General features: G+C 33.6%; 2 protein-coding genes across 2 annotated transcripts; both read left to right on the top strand.

Moving 5' to 3' along the window:
- Positions 1–18,076: 18,076 nt before the first annotated feature.
- On the top strand, positions 18,077–19,955 carry LOC139860339 (cytochrome P450 711A1-like). The gene is made up of 3 exons (XM_071849109.1): positions 18,077–18,814; positions 19,395–19,490; positions 19,564–19,955. Exons 1-3 carry the CDS (start codon positions 18,077–18,079, stop codon positions 19,891–19,893), a joined length of 1,164 nt encoding a protein of 387 aa, XP_071705210.1. The 3' UTR covers positions 19,894–19,955.
- Positions 19,956–20,382: 427 nt separating this feature from the next.
- On the top strand, positions 20,383–22,011 carry LOC139873240 (uncharacterized). The gene is made up of 5 exons (XM_071861204.1): positions 20,383–20,463; positions 20,557–20,690; positions 20,757–20,815; positions 21,401–21,642; positions 21,781–22,011. Exons 1-5 carry the CDS (start codon positions 20,383–20,385, stop codon positions 22,009–22,011), a joined length of 747 nt encoding a protein of 248 aa, XP_071717305.1.
- The last annotated feature ends 525 nt before the right edge of the window (positions 22,012–22,536 follow it).

Genomic DNA, 22,536 nt, shown 5'->3' with positions numbered 1-22,536 from the left:
CAAAAGTAAATTTGACTCAAAATAATTTTCAAAAATCTATACATGATAAATATATAGTTTAAATATCGTCGTTTTATATTTTTAAATATTTTTAAAAGATTTATTAGAGTAAATAATATAATTTATTTATTAATAAATAAAATTTTATATTAAATTTATATAATAAAATATACTTTTATATATATTAAGTAATAAAATTTATAGGGTTCATTTAATATCATAAAGATAATATGATAGGTATTATTAAAGTAAGTTATTACACGTAGTAAAATATGTTTGTATCACATATTTATTTGATAAAATAATATCTATAATGATAGTAAGTAAAAGTTGTATTATTTTGTAATAATAATTATTATTATAAAAATATCAATATTTATAATTACTAAGATGACATTATGATAAAACGATAATTCTAATTATGATAACTTTAATATTTACGATAATTTTTAATATTATCTTTAAAATAATAATTCTATTTAAAATAATAATAATAATAATGATATTTTATAGTAACAATGACATTTCTATTAAAATGATAATTTTTGTTAAAATGATAGTTTTAATACTAACGATACTTTTAATAATAATAGTAATGATAAAAATAATAAGAACGATAATTTTATCTAAATCAATATCTTATAATATTTTAATTTCATCATGATACTCTTACTTATTATTTCCTAATCGTTTCATTTAATAGCTTTTAATCGTCTTTTATATCGTGTTCATAATAATGATAATAATAGTAATCAAAATAATTAGGTGTTACAAATATTTGTTTTAATTACACTAATATTAATAATGATAGTTACTATAACATTATTAACGAAAATACTAATAATTATCTTAATGATAATATAGTAATAATAATAATAACAATAACAATAACCATTTTTAAATAATGATATACATATTAATAATGATAATAATAATAATAATACTAATAATAATAATAATAATACTAATTATAACTTTAACGATAATAACGATAGTAAAAAAAAAATAACAATTTTTAATGATAAATCCCTTTTATTGATAAAGATAATAATAATGATAATAATAAGATAAAACTAGAACGACGATAAAAATGACGATAATAATAATCATTTTTAATAAAAATATCGAAAATTCAATTGATTATAACTTCTAATCCGTTCATCGAAACCATTCGATATCTAAAGGAAAAGTTCTTAATTTTTCGCTAGCTTTTCAAGGACATGCATATCTTATACCTTATCTCAACCGTAAGTGTAACTAATTCAAGATTCAACCTAACCTGTCTAAGGGCAATATCAAAAGTACAAGCATGCATAATCCTAAATACTCGAGCACTAGTCAGGGATACACTATTAGTATGTAAAAGTTAAATTATGAGTATTCACGTATCAATATTGAGATTCAATATTGCAGGAAAGGTACGTAGACGCAACGGAAATGATAAACACTATATTGACCTCACGAGCATACCCATGAACCATACTCAATCACCTCCATAGCTATAACCCATAATTTCCTTAATCCTATCCTACTCGAAAAATAATTTCGAAATCACTCGGACAGCACTCCGTCGTAATATTTTATGTATACTAATAATATCTTGAAATAATACGGAGTAAATATATATATATGCAAATCGATTGAGAGAGTTTAGAGAAAAATATTTTCAAGTTTCTATGAAATAATGAAACCTATTGAATTCTATTAATAATAGATTTTTGAATTATTAAAGTGAATTATTAAAGTATGAATTATTAAAGTGAATTATTAAAGTATGAATTATTAAAGTGAATTATTAAAGTATGAATTATTAAAGTATGAATTATTAAAGTAAATTATTAAAGTATGAATTATTAAAGTGAATTATTAAAGTTAAAGTAAAGTAAAAATAAAGTAAAAGTAAAGTTTAAGTATAGTAAAAGTATAAAACTATGTATGTATAATACGCGTATAAATATATATAATATTAATTTAAATCGTTATATATATATTTAATAAAATAAAATATAAATATCTTTATCTTTATCATACTAGTTAAGTAATGAATTGTCAAAAGTGGTTCTAGATATTTATAAAGGTTATATATGTTTTAATAATAAAGTTCTTTTTAAACTGAAAACGTTTTTGTACGTTTGAAACTAAATAGATCAATCGAGTCTTTATGAGATTCAATCTTCCACTATCCTTTGTCTAGTTCTCAATGATTGACAGTTTGTTCTTATTTATAAATCACTTTACCATTTTTCGAATATTGTTAAAATGGAAATATTTCTCAAATCAACGTGGGCCTTTCAACAGAGACTTGTAATCATAATTCAATATATCTGATAGTTCAATCATTTGATCTTATCTTCTAATTCCATTGATAAACATTTTGAAACAGATACAATCATATAAAGTATTTAATCTAATATTTTGTTTACGTTTCAAGTTATAATATATATACACATATACATATATAATCATATTCGTTTAATGGTTCGTGAATCGTTGGAACTTGGTCGAGGTTGAATGAATGTATGAACATAGTTTAAAATTCTTGAAATTCAACTTAACAAATATTTCTTATCGTGTCGGAAACATATAAAGATTAAAGTTTAAATTTGGTTGGAAATTTTCGGGTTGTCACATCTAATCCATACACCAACTACCAAAAACACCTACAAACACTTTAATTCTTCAATTTTCTTCATCTAATTGATCTCTCTCAAGTTCTATCTTCAAGTTCTAAGTGTTCTTCATAAATTCTACAAGTTCTAGTTACATAAAATCAAGAATACTTTCAAGTTTGCTAGCTCACTTCCAATCTTGTAAGGTGATCATCCAACCTCAAGAAATCTTTGTTTCTTACAGTAGGTTATCATTCTAATACAAGGTAATAATCATATTCAAACTTTGGTTCAATTTCTGTAACTATAACAATCTTATTTCAAGTGATGATCTTACTTGAACTTGTTTTCGTGTCATGATTCTGCTTCAAGAACTTCGAGCCATCCAAGGATCCGTTGAAGCTAGATCCATTTTTCTCTTTTCCAGTAGGTTTATCCAAGGAACTTAAGGTAGTAATGATGTTCATAACATCATTCGATTCATACATATAAAGCTATCTTATTCGAAGATTTAAACTTGTAATCACTAGAACATAGTTTAGTTAATTCTAAACTTGTTCGCAAACAAAAGTTAATCCTTCTAACTTGACTTTTAAAATCAACTAAACACATGTTCTATATCTATATGATATGCTAACTTAATGATTTAAAACCTGGAAACACGAAAAACCGGATATACGCCGTCGTAGTAACACCGCGGGCTGTTTTGGGTTAGTTAATTAAAAACTATGATAAACTTTGATTTAAAAGTTGTTATTCTGAGAAAATTATTTTTATTATGAACATGAAACTATATCCAAAAATTATGGTTAAACTCAAAGTGGAAGTATGTTTTCTAAAATGGTCATCTAGACGTCGTTCTTTCGACTGAAATGACTACCTTTACAAAAACGACTTGTAACTTATTTTTCCGACTATAAACCTTTACTTTTTCTGTTTATATTCATAAAATAGAGTTCAATATGAAACCATAGCAATTTGATTCACTCAAAACGAATTTAAAATAAAGAAGTTATGGGTAAAACAAGATTGGATAATTTTTCTCATTTTAGCTACGTGAAAATTGGTAACAAATCTATTCCAACCATAACTTAATCAACTTGTATTGTATATTATGTAATCTTGAGATACCATAGACACGTATACAATGTTTCGACCTATCATGTCGACACATCTATATATATTTCGGAACAACCATAGACACTCTATATGTGAATGTTGGAGTTAGCTATACAGGGTTGAGGTTGATTCCAAAATATATATAGTTTGAGTTGTGATCAATACTGAGATACGTATACACTGGGTCGTGAATTGATTCAAGATAATATTTATCGATTTATTTCTGTACATCTAACTGTGGACAACTAGTTGTAGGTTACTAACGAGGACAGCTGACTTAATAAACTTAAAACATCAAAATATATTAAAAGTGTTGTAAATATATTTTGAACATACTTTGATATATATGTATATATTGTTATAGGTTCGTGAATCAACCAGTGGCCAAGTCTTACTTCCCGACGAAGTAAAAATCTGTGAAAGTGAGCTATAGTCCCACTTTTAAAATCTAATATTTTTGGGATGAGAATACATGCAGGTTTTATAAATGATTTACAAAATAGACACAAGTACGTGAAACTACATTCTATGGTTGAATTATCGAAATCGAATATCCCCCTTTTTATTAAGTCTGGTAATCTAAGAATTAGGGAACAGACACCCTAATTGACGCGAATCCTAAAGATAGATCTATTGGGCCTAACAAACCCCATCCAAAGTACCGGATGCTTTAGTACTTCGAAATTTATATCATATCCGAAGGGTGTCCCGGAATGATGGGGATATTCTTATATATGCATCTTGTTAATGTCGGTTACCAGGTGTTCACCATATGAATGATTTTTATCTCTATGTATGGGATGTGTATTGAAATATGAAATCTTGTGGTCTATTATTATGATTTGATATATATAGGTTAAACCTATAACTCACCAACATTTTTGTTGACGTTTTAAGCATGTTTATTCTCAGGTGATTATTAAGAGCTTCCGCTGTCGCATATTTAAATAAGGACGAGATTTGGAGTCCATGCTTGTATGATATTGTGTAAAAACTGCATTCAAGAAACTTATTTTGTTGTAACATATTTGTATTGTAAACAATTATGTAATGGTCGTGTGTAAACAGGATATTTTAGATTATCATTATTTGATAATCTACGTAAAGCTTTTTAAACCTTTATTGATGAAATAAAGGTTATGGTTTGTTTTAAAATGAATGCAGTCTTTGAAAAACGTCTCATATAGAGGTCAAAACCTCGCAACGAAATCAATTAATATGGAACGTTTTTAATCAATAAGAACGGGACATTTCAGTTGGTATCCGAGCGTTGGTCTTAGATAACCAGAATTTTGCATTAGTGTGTCTTATCGAGTTTTTTAGGATGCATTAGTGAGTCTGGACTTCGACCGTGTTTACTTGAAAAATGATTGCTTAACAAATTTTGTTGGAAACTATATATTTTTAACATGTGAATATTATGTGATATATTAATCTCTTAACGCGTTTGATATTATGTGATAGATGTCTACCTCTAGAACAAGTCCCATTGACTCACCTAATAATAATGAAGAGTCAAATGTAAATTGGAATGATTCGTGGACTGATTCACAAGTTCCCGAAGAGGAACCGGAAGAAGAGTCGGAACCGGAAGAAGAATCGGAACCGGATGAAGAAATAGAACCGGTGGGAGAAATAATAAAACGGTTAAGTAAAAGAAAATCCTCAACCAACCGACCAAGGTTAATTATGGTCAATGGTGTTTCCGCCAAGGAAGCAAAATATTGGGAGGATTACCAATTCTCCGATGAATCGGATTCCGACGAGAATTCCGATGATGTTATAGAAATTACCCCAACTGAATTTAAAAAGGCAAAAGAAAATAATAAGGGAAAGGGCATAAAAATAGAGAAATTTAATTCCAACCCCGATGAACTTTATATGTATCGTCAACCCCCGAAGTCCTTAAGTTGTAACAATGACCCGGGAACCTCTAAACCACCAGGTTTTTCTAAACCAATGTGGAAAACGATAGCTCGTATTAGGGGAACATCATATATCCCTAGAAACTTGGCAAAACGAACCAAAACCGAAGAAGAAGAAACAACCGAGTCGGAATAATATAGTTGTATTCGTGTGGTGTAATATATGTAATATAGTGTGCTTATGCTTTATGATATATGTAAAAATTGCTTATATTAATAAGTATTTTTTTTATGAATCTAACTCTTGTCTATTTTACAGTATAAAAAAACAAAATGGATAGACAACCCAATATTTTAAGAGACCTACCCGGAGACATGATTGATGAAATCTTGTCTAGAGTCGGTCAGAATTCTTCGGCACAACTATTTAAGGCGAGATCAGTTTGTAAGACATTCGAAGAACGTTCCAAGAATGTCTTGGTTTATAAAAGGCTTTCGTTCGAAAGATGGGGGATATCACATTGGGAAATCCATAAGTTACGATGTGTTTACTTTGACGCATATATTGCGGGAAACCCAAATGCTATTTTACGCAATGGGTTAAGAAATTATTTTGACTCAATATATCCGAATATTGGACTTCGTGATTTAGAAAAAGCGGCTAACATGCAACATAAAGAAGCATGTTATGCTTACGGATTAGTAATGTTCGCTTCTCACCAAAGTGAGAACAAGAACATCGGGCTACAACTATTAAACAAAACGTTCCCACAAGTGACGGAGTCGGTAATTGGGGTAATAAATGAGGTTTTTAGATTGTTACGGGACTGTTGGACATTACGTAACCCTCATCCCTTTGACAACGTTACAACACGCTGTCTTATCAACGGCCATAACGGTTATGTTCCACAAGACCAAGGATGGGAAGTAATCCTAGTAAAACCAGAATGCATGACTTGTTTCTGGACGTATGAATTACGTGTCTTTATTGCCTTTGCTGAACGACTTGTGTACTAGCTAGAATTATCTTCACAACCATCTTGTATCAAATTTATTGTGTGCTATATTTCATGCTACATGTAAAATAAGCGGTATTGTAAGTTTGTAAAATATTGTGTAAAAGTTTGAACGCGAAATATTATTATAATCAGTTTTTCATATAGAATTGTAGTAGTTGAATTGTATATTAGCTACTAAGTATGAACTTAACGGGTAGGTACTACCCGAATTTAAACTTATAAAACGCTAATATGAAGAAAAAGCTTTTATAAATGAGTTCATATTATGCTACGAAATACTATTAACTACTCTTAATATTCTGTATGATTAACTTGTTCCATTTGACTATTTTGAAGGAAATGGCACCGACTACTCGACACACCGTGAATATGAATGAAGAGGAATTCCATACTTTTCTAGCTTCAAACATAGCCGCAGTACAGGCTGCGCTACATACCAACAATAACCTTGGATCTAGCAGTACAGGAAATCGTGTAGGATGCACCTACAAAGAATTCACTGCCTGCAAACCTTTGGAATTTGATGGAACCGAAGGACCGGTCAGATTGAAACGGTGGACCGAGAAGGTCAAATCGGTGTTTGCCATAAGTAAGTGTACTGAAGAGGACAAAGTGAAGTACGCTACGCATACCTTCACAGGTTCTGCGTTAACATGGTGGGATACCTATCTAGAGCAAGTGGGACAAGACGATGCGTACGCACTACCGTGGTCAGCATTCAAGCACTTGATGAACGAGAAGTACCGTCCCAGAACCGAGGTCAATAAGCTCAAGACAGAACTTAGAGGGTTACGAACCCAAGGATTTGATATTACCACGTACGAAAGACGATTCACAGAATTGTGCCTATTGTGTCCGGGAGCATTGGAAGATGAGGAAGAGAAGATCGACGCGTTTGGCAAAGGATTACCGGAAAGAATCCAAGAAGATATAAGTTCACACGAGCCCGCCTCCATACAACAGGCATGTAGAATGGCTCACAAACTAGTGAACCAAATTGAAGAAAGAATTAAAGAACAGACTGCTAAAGAGGCCAATGTGAAGCAAGTCAAAAGAAAGTGGGAGGAAAACGGTGATAAGAATCACCAATACAACAACAACAGCAATTACAACAATAATCGCAACAATTATCCCAACAATCGTAACATCAATTGCAACTACAACAAACGGCCCAACAACAACAACAACAACAACAACAACAACAACAGCAACTACAACAATCATCCCAATAACAATAATAACCGCAACAACAACAACAATCAGAAGCAGCTATGCCAAAGGTGTGAAAAGTATCACTTGGGGTTCTGCACCAAATTTTGCAACAAGTGTAAAAGAAATAGTCATAGCGCGGTGAAGTGTGAGGTCTACGGACCAGGGGTTAATAGAACGAAAGGAACAAATGGTGTCGGAACGAGTAATGGCGGAGCAAGTAGTGTCGGAGCAAGTTATGCCAATGTAGTTTATTATAAATGTGGAAAATCGGGCCACATTATTAGAAATTGCCCGAACCAGGAGAACACGAATGGACAAGGCCGCGGAAGAGTTTTCAATATTAATGCGGCAGAGGCACAGGAAGACCCGGAGCTTGTTACGGGTACGTTTCTTATTGACAATAAATCTGCTTACGTTTTATTTGATTCGGGTGCGGATAGAAGCTATATGAGTAGAGATTTTTGTGCTAAATTAAGTTGTCCATTGACGCCTTTGGATAGTAAATTTTTACTCGAATTAGCAAATGGTAAATTAATTTCAGCAGATAATATATGTCGGAATCGAGAAATTAAACTGGTTAGCGAAACATTTAAGATTGATTTGATACCAGTAGAGTTAGGGAGTTTTGATGTGATAATCGGTATGGACTGGTTGAAAGAAGTGAAAGCAGAGATCGTTTGTTACAAAAATGCAATTCGCATTATACGAGAAAAAGGAAAACCCTTAATGGTGTACGGAGAAAAGGGCAACACGAAGCTACATCTTATTAGTAATTTGAAGGCACAAAAACTAATAAGAAAAGGTTGCTATGCTGTTCTAGCACACGTCGAGAAAGTACAAACTGAAGAAAAGAGCATCAATGATGTTCCCATTGCAAAAGAATTTCCCGATGTATTTCCGAAAGAATTACCGGGATTACCCCCACATCGATCCGTTGAATTTCAAATAGATCTTGTACCAGGAGCTGCACCAATAGCTCGTGCTCCTTACAGACTCGCACCCAGCGAGATGAAAGAACTGCAAAGCCAATTACAAGAACTTTTAGAGCATGGTTTCATTCGACCAAGCACATCACCGTGGGGAGCTCCTGTTTTGTTTGTCAAGAAGAAAGATGGTACATTCAGGTTGTGTATCGACTACCGAGAGTTGAACAAACTTACCATCAAGAACCGCTACCCACTACCGAGAATCGACGACTTATTTGATCAACTACAAGGCTCGTCTGTTTATTCAAAGATTGACTTACGTTCCGGGTATCATCAAATGCGGGTGAAAGAAGATGATATTCCAAAGACTGCTTTCAGAACACGTTACGGTCATTACGAGTTTATGGTCATGCCGTTTGGTTTAACTAATGCACCAGCTGTGTTCATGGACCTTATGAACCGAGTGTGTGGAACATACCTTGACAAGTTTGTCATTATTTTCATTGATGACATACTTATTTACTCAAAGAATGACCAAGAACACGGTGAACATTTGAGAAAGGTGTTAGAAGTATTGAGGAAGGAAGAATTGTACGCTAAGTTTTCAAAGTGTACATTTTGGTTGGAAGAAGTTCAATTCCTCGGTCACATAGTGAACAAAGAAGGTATTAAGGTGGATCCGGCAAAGATAGAAACTGTTGAAAAGTGGGAAACCCCGAAAACTCCGAAACACATACGCCAGTTTTTAGGACTAGCTGGTTACTACAGAAGGTTCATCCAAGACTTTTCCAGAATAGCAAAACCCTTGACTGCATTAACGTATAAAGGGAAGAAATTTGAATGAAATGATGAACAAGAGAAAGCGTTTCAGTTATTGAAGAAAAAGCTAACTACGGCACCTATATTGTCATTGCCTGAAGGGAATGATGATTTTGTGATTTATTGTGACGCATCAAAGCAAGGTATCGGTTGTGTATTAATGCAACGAATGAAGGTGATTGCTTATGCGTCTAGACAATTGAAGATTCACGAACAAAATTATACGACGCATGATTTGGAATTAGGCGCGGTTGTTTTTGCATTAAAGACTTGGAGGCACTACTTATATGGGGTCAAAAGTATTATATATACCGACCACAAAAGTCTTCAACACATATTTAATCAGAAACAACTGAATATGAGGCAGCGTAGGTGGATTGAATTGTTGAATGATTACGACTTTGAGATTCGTTACCACCCGGGGAAGGCAAATGTGGTAGCCGATGCCTTGAGCAGGAAGGACAGAGAACCCATTCGAGTAAAATCTATGAATATAATGATTCATAATAACCTTACTACTCAAATAAAGGAGGCGCAACAAGGAGTTTTAAAAAAGGGAAATTTAAAGGATGAAATACCCAAAGGATCGGAGAAGCATCTTAATATTCGGGAAGACGGAACCCGGTATAGGGCTGAAAGGATTTGGGTACCAAAATTTGGAGATATGAGAGAAATAGTACTTAGAGAAGATCATAAAACCAGATACTCAATACATCCTGGAACGGAGAAGATGTACAAGGATCTCAAGAAACATTTTTGGTGGCCAGGTATGAAAGCCGATGTTGCTAAATACGTAGGGGAATGTTTGACGTGTTCTAAGGTCAAAGTTGAGCATCAGAAACCATCAGGTCTACTTCAACAACCTGAAATCTCGGAATGGAAATGGGAAAACATTACCATGGATTTCATCACTAAATTGCCAAGGACTGCAAGTGGTTTTGATACTATTTGGGTAATAGTTGATCGTCTCACCAAATCAGCATACTTCCTGCCAATAAGAGAAGATGACAAGATGGAGAAGTTAGCACGACTGTATTTGAAGGAAGTCGTCTCCAGACATGGAATACCAATCTCTATTATCTCTGATAGGGATGGCAGATTTATTTCAAGATTCTGGCAGACATTACAGCAAGCATTAGGAACTCATCTAGACATGAGTACTGCCTATCATCCACAAACTGATGGGCAGAGTGAAAGGACGATACAAACGCTTGAAGACATGCTACGAGCATGTGTTATTGATTTCGAAAATAGTTGGGATCGACATCTACCGTTAGCAGAATTTTCCTACAACAACAGCTACCATTCAAGTATTGAGATGGCGCCGTTTGAAGCACTTTATGGTAGAAATTGCAGGTCTCTGATTTGTTGGAGTGAAGTGGGGGATAGACAGATTACGGGTCCGGAGATTATACAAGAAACTACCGAGAAGATCATCCAAATTCAACAACGGTTGAAAACCGCCCAAAGTCGACAAAAGAGCTACGCTGACATTAAAAGAAAAGATATAGAATTTGAAATTAGAGAGATGGTCATGCTTAAAGTTGCACCTTGGAAAGGCGTTGTTCGATTTGGTAAACGAGGGAAATTAAATCCAAGGTATATTGGACCATTCAAGATTATTGATCGTGTCGGACCAGTAGCTTACCGACTTGAGTTACCTCAACAACTCGCGGCTGTACATAACACTTTCCACGTCTCGAATTTGAAGATATGTTTTGCTAAAGAAGATCTCACTATTCCGTTAGATGAAATCCAAATCAACGAAAAACTTCAATTCATCGAAAAACCCGTCGAAATAATGGATCGTGAGGTTAAAAGACTTAAGAAAAACAAGATACCAATTGTTAAGGTTCGATGGAATGCTCGTAGAGGACCCGAGTTCACCTAGGAGCGTGAAGATCAGATGAAGAAGAAATACCCGCATCTATTTCCAGAAGATTCGTCAACACCTTCAACAGCTTAAAATTTTGGGAAGAAATTTATTTAACGGGTAGGTACTGTAGTGACCCGAACTTTTCCATGTTTATATATATTAATTGAGATTGATATTTACATGATTAAATATTTCCAACATGTTAAGCAATCAAACTTGTTAAGACTTGATTAATTGAAATATATTTCATATAGACAATTGACCACCCAAGTTGACCGGTGATTCACGAACGTTAAAACTTGTAAAAACTATATGATGACATATATATGGATATATATATATAGTTAACATGATACTATGATAAGTAAACATATCATTAATTATATTAATAATGAACTACATATGTAAAAACAAGACTACTAACTTAATGATTTTTAAACGAGACATATATGTAACGATTATCGTTGTAAAGACATTTAATGTATATATATCATATTAAGAGATATTCATACATAATAATATCAAGATAATATAATAATTTAAAATCTCATTTGATATTATAAACATTGGGTTAACAACATTTAACAAGATCGTTAACCTAAAGGTTTTAAAACAACACTTACATGTAACGACTAACGATGACTTAACGACTCAGTTAAAATGTATATACATGTAGTGTTTTAATATGTATTTATACACTTTTGAAAGACTTCAATACACTTATCAAAATACTTCTACTTAACAAAAATGCTTACAATTACATCCTCGTTCAGTTTCATCAACAATTCTACTCGTATGCACCCATATTCGTACTCATACAATACACAGCTTTTAGATGTATGTACTATTGGTATATACACTCCAATTATCAGCTCTTAGCAGCCCATTTGAGTCACCTAACACATGTGGGAACCATCATTTGGAAACTAGCATGAAATATCTCATAAAATTACAAAAATATGAGTAATCATTCATGACTTATTTACATGAAAACAAAATTACATATCCTTTATATCTAATCCATATACCAACAACCAAAAACACCTACAAACACTTTCATTCTTCAATTTTATTCATCTAATTGATCTCTCTCAAGTTCTATCTTCAAGTTCTAAGTGTTCTTCATAAATTCTACAAGTTCTAGTTACATAAAATCAAGAATACTTTCAAGTTTGCTAGCTCACTTCCAATCTTGTAAGGTGATCATCCAACCTCAAGAAATCTTTATTTCTTACAGTAGGTTATCATTCTAATACAAGGTAATAATCATATTCAAACTTTAGTTCAATTTCTATAACTATAACAATCTTATTTCAAGTGATGATCTTACTTGAACTTGTTTTCGTGTCATGATTCTGCTTCAAGAACTTCGAGCCATCCAAGGATCCGTTGAAGCTAGATCCATTTTTGTATTTTCCAGTAGGTTTATCCAAGGAACTTAAGGTAGTAATGATATTCATAACATCATTCGATTCATACATATAAAGCTATCTTATTCGAAGGTTTAAACTTGTAATCACTAGAACATAGTTTAGTTAATTCTAAACTTGTTCGCAAACAAAAGTTAATCCTTCTAACTTGACTTTTAAAATCAACTAAACGCATGTTCTATATCTATATGATATGCTAACTTAATGATTTAAAACCTGGAAACACGAAAAACACCGTAAAACTGGATTTACGTCGTCGTAGTAACACCGCGGGCTGTTTTGGGTTAGTTAATTAAAAACTATGATAAACTTTGATTTAAAAGTTGTTATTCTGAGAAAATGATTTTTATTATGAACATGAAACTATATCCAAAAATTATGGTTAAACTCAAAGTGGAAGTATGTTTTCTAAAATGGTCATCTAGACGTCGTTCTTTCGACTGAAATGACTACCTTTACAAAAACGACTTGTAACTTATTTTTCCGACTATAAACCTATACTTTTTCTGTTTATATTCATAAAATAGAGTTCAATATGAAACCATAGAAATTTGATTCACTCAAAACGAATTTAAAATAAAGAAGTTATGGGTAAAACAAGATTGGATAATTTTTCTCATTTTAGCTACGTGAAAATTGGTAACAAATCTATTCCAACCATAACTTAATCAACTTGTATTGTATATTATGTAATCTTGAGATACCATAGACACGTATACAATGTTTCGACCTATCATGTCGACACATCTATATATATTTCGGAACAACCATAGACACTCTATATGTGAATGTTGGAGTTAGCTATACAGGGTTGAGGTTGATTCCAAAATATATATAGTTTGAGTTGTGATCAATACTGAGATACGTATACACTGGGTCGTCGATTGATTCAAGATAATATTTATCGATTTATTTCTGTACATCTAACTGTGGACAATTAGTTGTAGGTTACTAACGAGGACAACTGACTTAATAAACTTAAAACATCAAAATATATTAAAAGTGTTGTAAATATATTTTGAACATACTTTGATATATATGTATATATTGTTATAGGTTCGTGAATCAACCAGTGGCCAAGTCTTACTTCCCGACGAAGTAAAAATCTGTGAAAGTGAGTTATAGTCCCACTTTTAAAATCTAATATTTTTGGGATGAGAATACATGCAGGTTTTATAAATGATTTACAAAATAGACACAAGTACGTGAAACTACATTCTATGGTTGAATTATCGAAATCGAATATGCCCCTTTTTATTAAGTCTGGTAATCTAAGAATTAGGGAACAGACACCCTAATTGATGCGAATCCTAAAGATAGATCTATTGGGCCTAACAAACCCCATCCAAAGTACCGGATGCTTTAGTACTTCGAAATTTATATCATATCCGAAGGGTGTCCCGGAATGATGGGGATATTCTTATATATGCATCTTGTTAATATCGGTTACCAGGTGTTCACCATATGAATGATTTTTATCTCTATGTATGGGATGTGTATTGAAATATGAAATCTTGTGGTCTATTATTATGATTTGATATATATAGGTTAAACCTATAACTCACCAACATTTTTGTTGAAGTTTTAAGCATGTTTATTCTCAGGTGATTATTAAGAGCTTCCGCTGTCGCATACTTAAATAAGGACGAGATTTGGAGTCCATGCTTGTATGATATTGTGTAAAAACTGCATTCAAGAAACTTATTTTGTTGTAACATATTTGTATTGTAAACAATTATGTAATGGTCGTGTGTAAACAGGATATTTTAGATTATCATTATTTGATAATCTACGTAAAGCTTTTTAAACCTTTATTGATGAAATAAAGGTTATGGTTTGTTTTAAAATGAATGCAGTCTTTGAAAAACGTCTCATATAGAGGTCAAAACCTCGCAACGAAATCAATTAATATGGAACGTTTTTAATCAATAAGAACGGGACATTTCATGTTAAACATGTTACGACACTTAACGGACAAACTGGACGACCGTTAGATAGAGGGACTCTGATTGCACTTTTTTAAAAATAAACAAAAAAATTAATCAAGGGACTCGGATTGCTATTTGGTGTATAATCAAGGGACGAACGGAGCAAAAAAGTCGTACATGTTGCTTACAATATCTACCTTATCTATTAATATTTGATGGCTGGTAAGTAGTAACACCTGCTACCGTCCGCCTACTGATATATTTAGCCATGGCTAAGACATCTTATGCATGGTCGAGCCAAGGGTGTGTGCCATACGTAGATCACCATAGTTATAACATAGTGCATTTGTTGTTTGTACGCGAGTGTATGAATCTTATGTTAGATAGTATTTTGTGTTAAGTTATTTACGAGTATTAATTACTTACAGTTTATAGTAGTGTTGATGTCTTATTGATGTGTAAGCTAATAAGTTTAGTTATCACAATCTCGATATTTGTCTTTTTTTTGGCCAAAAACGCAGTAACACATAACGGATTTGATGATCAACAAGTACAACCGATACATGAGATATCCGGACCAAGCTAAAACAAGCGGCAAAAGATACTAACCTAATACAATTTCCAGCCAATACGACAGAACAAAAAAGTCTAGGAAGGGGAAAAGCATGTCTAACAAAAACTAACAAACGAAACCTCTGTAGCAACTACACTAATAAACATAAGACAGCACATATACAATAAACAACGACGGTGGTCGGAAGAACGCCGACCACCACAGCAACAACAAAAATACAAACACCCCATCTAGATTTGAGTACAAGCCCCAAAATCCGCATCCTCCGTCGATGAATCCAAATCAACACGAAGATCGTCGCCGAATCTAGACTCGAAGGTGCCCGGAAAGGAACAAACTCGTAAACAAAACCACGACACCTGCGCGCCCACAACCTCCACAATTACCACACCCACCGCCATCCTTCGGCTCCCCTCCCGACCAGCCAACCTCCATCTGCCATTAGTTGTGTTCACCAATAGGGTGAAAAACCACAACAACCACCGTAATAGACAAATCTGAAATTGACCGCGTACACCGTCAAATCTAACACCTCACTTATCCACCGAAGTTCGGCCATCGACAGTGGCCACCACTAAGTGGGTGGTAAGCCACCACTTGTTCTTTAGAATCAATTGGTAATATACGATCTACTTATGGTGTTTCCATTAAGGTGACTATGATATCATTTGTTGGATCACTTTAGCCCAACAACTTTAGCCCAACGTGTTTCTTAGTGTTATAAAATTGATTGATGATAGAGAGAGGTTTCCATAACTTATAAAACATACATTTGTTTCTTTTCATATATGATGTGGGACTTTCGTTTCTAACCCAACACATCCTACATTTATTCCCCTTATTGCTGTCTATAAATAGCCTATTGTTCTTCTTTAATGCCGTGATCATAAGATAGAAACTTCATAAATTATTAGAAGTATGATTACTGAATTTGTAGGGCTATTGTCCTTTACAAGTTCATCTTCCATATTTACATCATCATTTTTCTTCACCATATTGGCCTTGTTTACTGGGATTTTAGGCTACTTTTATCAACCACTTTGGGGTGTTAGAAAAATACCAGGCCCCCCAACCATTCCATTCTTAGGACACTTGCCTTTGCTTGCTCAACATGGTCCTGACTTGTTCCCTTTTCTTGCCCAGAAATACGGCCCCATCTTCAGGTTTGTCGTCGATCACTTTCATATTTGACTTATTTGACTGATTCTGTTTTTATTTTTCACGAATTTAAAAGTTTTATAATTCCGATTTTCATTTAATACTTCGATTGTGGGTGTGTATAAGACCCATGAGTGAAGGTTTATCAATTTTAAATCATATTTCTTCTAGTATTATTTTATACAAATGAAAAATCAGATTCTTCGTCTTATCAACATTTTTTTTTTTTTTTCATTGCAACATTATATATATGTCGCATTATTTTTTACATGAATTATGAAACCTGAAGTCAAGTTTGTAATTGTTGATCTATACTACGGACTAACATATTACATATATATGTTTAATTTCTGACTAAAATCAAGTAAAAAAAAAAAACGACTCCTTGACTTTATTGAACCGTGAAATTCAAATATACAGAGACTTTATTTGACTCTAAAATAAGCATGTGTGAATGGTGATCAGATTTCACCTGGGAAGACAGCCACTTGTGATTCTTGCTGATCCAGAGTTAAGCAGAGAAGTTGGAATCAAGTATTTTAAAATTTTCCCCGATAGAAGTATCCCTTCTCCCTTTTTGGGTTCACCACTTCTGAGTAAAGGCCTATTCTGTATAAGGTAGTTCCCACTTACTTTTGCAATATTAACTTGTACCATACATCTACTTATGCAAAATATAATAGTTGACCCATAAATAAGCTAAGGATCTTAGTAGTAGCATGCATAGTTTGTTCGGTGGGGTGAGTCTACAGGGTCTTAATTAGCAGGATTGGTTGTTTTTTTTTGTATTGTTTAGTTGTGGTTCCTTTGTACGTTGTCGGTTATGTTGTTTTAGTTTGGGGTGATGATATGTACACAACTATTTTTGTTATGTACACAATAAATCATGCTTTATAATGTTATACTGTACAAAAATGGTTTGTGTGCGTTTAGGTTTCTCTTATCGTTTGATGATGAAGGTCTCCTTGTTTAATTTAATATGTTTTTTTTTTTTTTTTTGCCAAAATAATAATAATAACGACTTTTTTTGCGCCGGTGGTCCATCATTTATACATCAATTTGCATGCGGCGTCTCTGTCATTTTTAAATTCCGGTGATCCTAGATTTTACAAATGTTGCCTTGGTGGTCCCTCCAATTATTTTCGTTAAAAAGGTTCGTTAAGTGCCATTACGTGATGTCGTTTAACATGTATTAAATCGAGGGATCACCATGGTAATATTTGTAAAATCAAGGGATCACCGAAGCTAAAAAAGATGACAGGGACGCGGCATGCAAATTGATGTATAAATGAGGGACCACCCATGTAAATTAGTCGATAATAAGCTAAGGATCTCAATTAGAGTTGGGTCAGGTTGGCGGGTCAAAAATACTCAACCCTGAACCCGACCAAGGTAACTGACGCATCCCGAACGTAGAGGTTACAAACCGTTTACGGTTTAACCCAAATACACATGTGTTACATTTTAAAAAATATCAAATGGATGGTATCTACGTAGGCGTGATTGAGCATTTTCTTTTCAGGGATCCAAAATGGTCAACTATGAGAAACACTATACTCTCAATCTACCAGCCATCACACGTGGCAAAATTAATCCCGATGATGCAATCTTTTATCGAGAAAAACGAACAAAACTTGCATACAGATAATCAAGATATGAAACTTGATGAGTTATTGCTTAAAATGGCTACTGATGTGATTGGAAAAGCCTCTTTCGGAATTGATTTTGGTCTCTCTAAGTCAAACAAACACCACATTGAAGATAAACGTGCCGATTCGTTTATCAAGCAGCACATATACTCAATAAGTATGCTAAAAATGAACTTATCGGGCTCGATTTCAGTCATATTGGGCCTCCTTTTCCCAATACTTCAAGAACCGTTTCGCCAAATACTTAAGAGAATTCCATACACCATGGACTGGAAAATGGAACAGTGCAACTTGAATCTCAGTAATCAACTCGAAGATATTGTGGTCAACAGAAAAAAAGATGACAAAGAATGGGATTCAAAAGATTTTTTGTCATTAATATTGAAAGCCAGTGAATCAGGTGCTGCTTCCAGGAACTTATTTACACCAGACTACATCAGTTGCCTAACGTATGAGCACCTATTGGCTGGATCAGCTTCAACATCATTCACATTGTCTGCTCTAATTTATCTGGTTTCCGGGCATCCAGAAGTTGAGGAAAAGTTGCTTGCAGAGATCGATGCGTTCGGTCCACACGATCAAGTGCCAACTGCTGATGATCTTCAATCAAAATTCCCATATCTTAATCAGGCAAGTCCTGTTACAGTAACTGTATAATATAATATAACCTTCAACAAAAGTAGAGGTGAAAACACACTACAACAAAAAGAAAAAACTTTAGTGACAATGGCTATAGGCTTGGTCACTTCCGGCCACTATAGATCCGTCACAAAACAGTATTAGAGACCAAGATACTAACATTAGTCATTATAGTGACCATTTGTTAGATCACTGAACATTTGTTAGGTCACTAATAAATAACCAGTGACAACTTATTTAATAGTAATTAAAAAGCTTTATTAGTGAAATAACAAGTCATTTCACAAAGAGAAAAATGAAAGAGGAACAAATGATAAATTTGATTGCATATTTCTACATGTCACTTCATTATATTTCAAACCTCACTAACGTCATATTTAGGGTAGACATGGTAAAGGGTCTTTAATGGCCACGTGATAACTCTCTTAGGCTGCATAAATCTAAGTAGAAATACTCTCCTTGATAGCCTGAACTGGAAAAACTCTTATCCGTTTTTCTTGTTTACTTCAATTTTGTGGATAAACGTTTGCAAAAATTATGTAAATGTAGAATTCCTCTTTTTAATTTGTAGGTGATCAAAGAAGCAATGAGGTTTTACGTAGTTTCTCCTCTTGTAGCAAGGGAAGCATTGAAACAAGTTGAGATTGGAGGTTACGTTATCCCTAAGGTACTAATTTATTTAATACATAACTTACTAAACTCAACTTGAATACGTTTTTACATACTCAAATTTGCTCCAGGGGACATGGGTGTGGATCGCAGTTGGAGCTCTAGCTAAGGATCCCACGAATTTCCCTGAACCCGAAAAGTTTAAGCCGGAGAGATTTGACCCAAATTGTGATGAAGAGAAAAAAAGGCATCCTTATGCATTGATACCCTTTGGGATTGGGCCTCGAGCGTGCATAGGTCAGAAGTTTGCATTGCAAGAAATTAAACTCACTTTGATACATTTATACCGGAGATATGTATTTCGGCACTCCCCAAACATGGAAAGCCCTTTGGAATTCGATTTTGGCGTTGTTGTCGACTTCAAATACGGTGTTAAAGTTAGAGCCATTAAACGAACATAATGCTACAATCCTCTCTGGGTTATTTGTTGGAAGGTTATCATGGGCTGAATGAGCAGTTGTTTATTTTGCTATTTAATGGGATTTGTTACCTAAATTATCCTTATAAGTTCGTTTTTATCTCTGTAATTTTTTCCAGTTATTGTAATCGTATTTTTGGAAGCACATAAAATTGTCCCATATCTTTGAGCTTCAATTTAGTTAGACCAAGGATAGTCTATGTGGTTTGTCTCAAAAATCAAGGATAGTCCCTGTGCTTTTTAAATTTACATGGTTCGTCCCTGTAGTTTGTATTAAATCACACTCCTCGTCCTTAAATTTTTTTTTGCACTCCGAATCCTCGTGGTTTCTTGTTGTTTCATAGCTCGTCCTCCCGTCAGAATTTCATCTATTTGAGTCGTTAAGTTGTAAATGTAAACTCTAAATCAGAAGTTTTCTCTCATTCTTTCACTTTTCTCTCATAAATTAACAAAAGCTTTGTAAGAGAAAATCATGGTCCAGTGCAATTGTGGTAGAAGAGCTTGTGAGCAAACATCGTGGACCGGTAGAAACCTGGAAGACGCTATTTTTCTTGTAATAATATGCAGGTAAAAAAACGTAATTCATGGTATGCTTTTGTTTTCTAGTGTTTCAGATTATAAATTAACATCATTTCATTCTTGCTAGGGTTCAAGTTGCGGTTTTTTCCGATGGATTGATCCTCCAATGTGTGATAAATCAACTAACATCATTCCTGGTCTTCTTCGGTCAAAAAATATGTTAGAAGTAAAGGTTAAGGCTGGTGACATCAAAGAACGAAGGTTGAAGATGATTATAATATGTTTAGTTTTTGTTATTTATTTATTTTTTTTATCTTGTTCAAGTAGAAGTAAAGTAATTGTAATGGGTAATTTGGAGTTTACTTCTAACTTTGTCTCTTTTGAATGTAATGGATTATTTAAGTAGTATTAAATGGAATGGATGTTTTGACTTGTTTATGTACAATGTAATGCAATGTAATTGAGTTATCTTATACAATTGTACCTAAATGCACAAGTTCAAAATCATTACATAACCAATGTAATTGACATGTTTTCCAGCACTTGCAATTGGACCTCAATGCAAATGTAGCTAATTAAATTGCCAAACTCATTACATAACCCAAGTCATTAGATTACCAAATTCATTACAAAAGACAACATAACCATTCTTGATAACAAAAGACATTACAAAAGACAACATAACCAAAAATTACCACACCAAATTCACAAAGTCATTCACATACCAAATTACAAAAGACAACTTAATAGCGAGTATGCTTAACCCACTTCATTTCTTCATAGTTCCACTGCCACAAGCTTCAGCCTTTCTTATTGTACCTTTCTTTTCGTTTGTACAAGTCCTTATGTTATGCCCTATTCACCACACCTTGAACAGTTTAAACTCTTACCTTTTCTTGAAAGCTTCCCACCATTCTTGATGCTTTCAGTTTCATCCATTGACTTATGCCTGTTTTGCTTTGGTCTTTCAGCACTTGCAATTATGACGGATGCATGGTCCGATAGAAACAGAAGGAGCATCATGAACTTATGTGTAAATTCGAGTTTGGGTAACGTGTTCTTGACTTCAAAAGAGTGTTCGGATGAAGCTCACACAAGAGATTACATATACAAATATATTGAGATGTGCATCGAAAAAGTTGGTCCCGAAAATGTGGTTCAAGTTGTGACCGACAATGCCGCTAATAATATGGGAGCGACAAAGTTGTTGAAGGTGAAACGACCTACAATATTTTGGACATCATGTTCGGCGCACACAATTAACCTTATGCTTGAAGGTAATAAGTTTATAATTATTAAAATATATATTATATATGTGCATATGTTTATATGTGTATAAAACAATTTAAAGCTAAAAGTTTCTATTCTTGGAGGTATTGGGAAAAAAGGCTTCAAAAAGACACTAGAAGAAGCAAGAAAAATAACGGTGTTCATCTATTCCCACCATATGTCATTGGCTTTAATGCGAAAATACACCAAGAAGAGGAATATTGTAAGACCGGGAGTTACAATATTTGCTTCCTCATTTCTTACTTTGCAAAGTCTACTTGAAAAGAAGACACAACTAAGACACATGGTTTGAGTGAGAAATGGGAAAAGTGTAGCTTAGCAAAGACAAAGAAAGGGACGGACGTTAAATCTTTGGTGATGGACGACAAAACTTGGGCCGGTGTGGCAAGATGCTTAAGTGTTTTTGAACCTTTAGTCAAAGTCATAAGGATGGTAGATGCCGATTGGAAGCCTTCCATGGGTTTCTTACATGGTGAGCTTAAGAAGGCACAACAATAAATCAAAGAAGTTTTCAACAATAATTACGAAAAATATAATCCCACGATGTTATAGGCGACATTCTTGGCCAGGGAAAGTCGGGCTACCCCAAGTGGCCTTCTTATCCAACAAATTCAAATCATCCTGCTTCATATCCTTTGGTTTAATACCAGATATAACAAATCTTCGATGTGCATTTTCCAGAAGCCAAATTCTGAACCATCAAACCTATCGATCTAAACCGTGTTATTATCTACCATTGTTCAAGGTAAATCACTCGCAACACAAGCTATGATACCACTTGTTATGAATTTAACGAGCCCCAACAAGAAATTAATAA

This window comes from Rutidosis leptorrhynchoides, chromosome 1 (genome assembly GCF_046630445.1).
Source record: "Rutidosis leptorrhynchoides isolate AG116_Rl617_1_P2 chromosome 1, CSIRO_AGI_Rlap_v1, whole genome shotgun sequence".
Classification (NCBI taxonomy): Eukaryota; Viridiplantae; Streptophyta; class Magnoliopsida; order Asterales; family Asteraceae; genus Rutidosis; species Rutidosis leptorrhynchoides.
The sequence above is the reverse complement of the archived record's forward strand: the minus strand, read 5'-3'. Positions and strand labels throughout refer to the sequence as shown.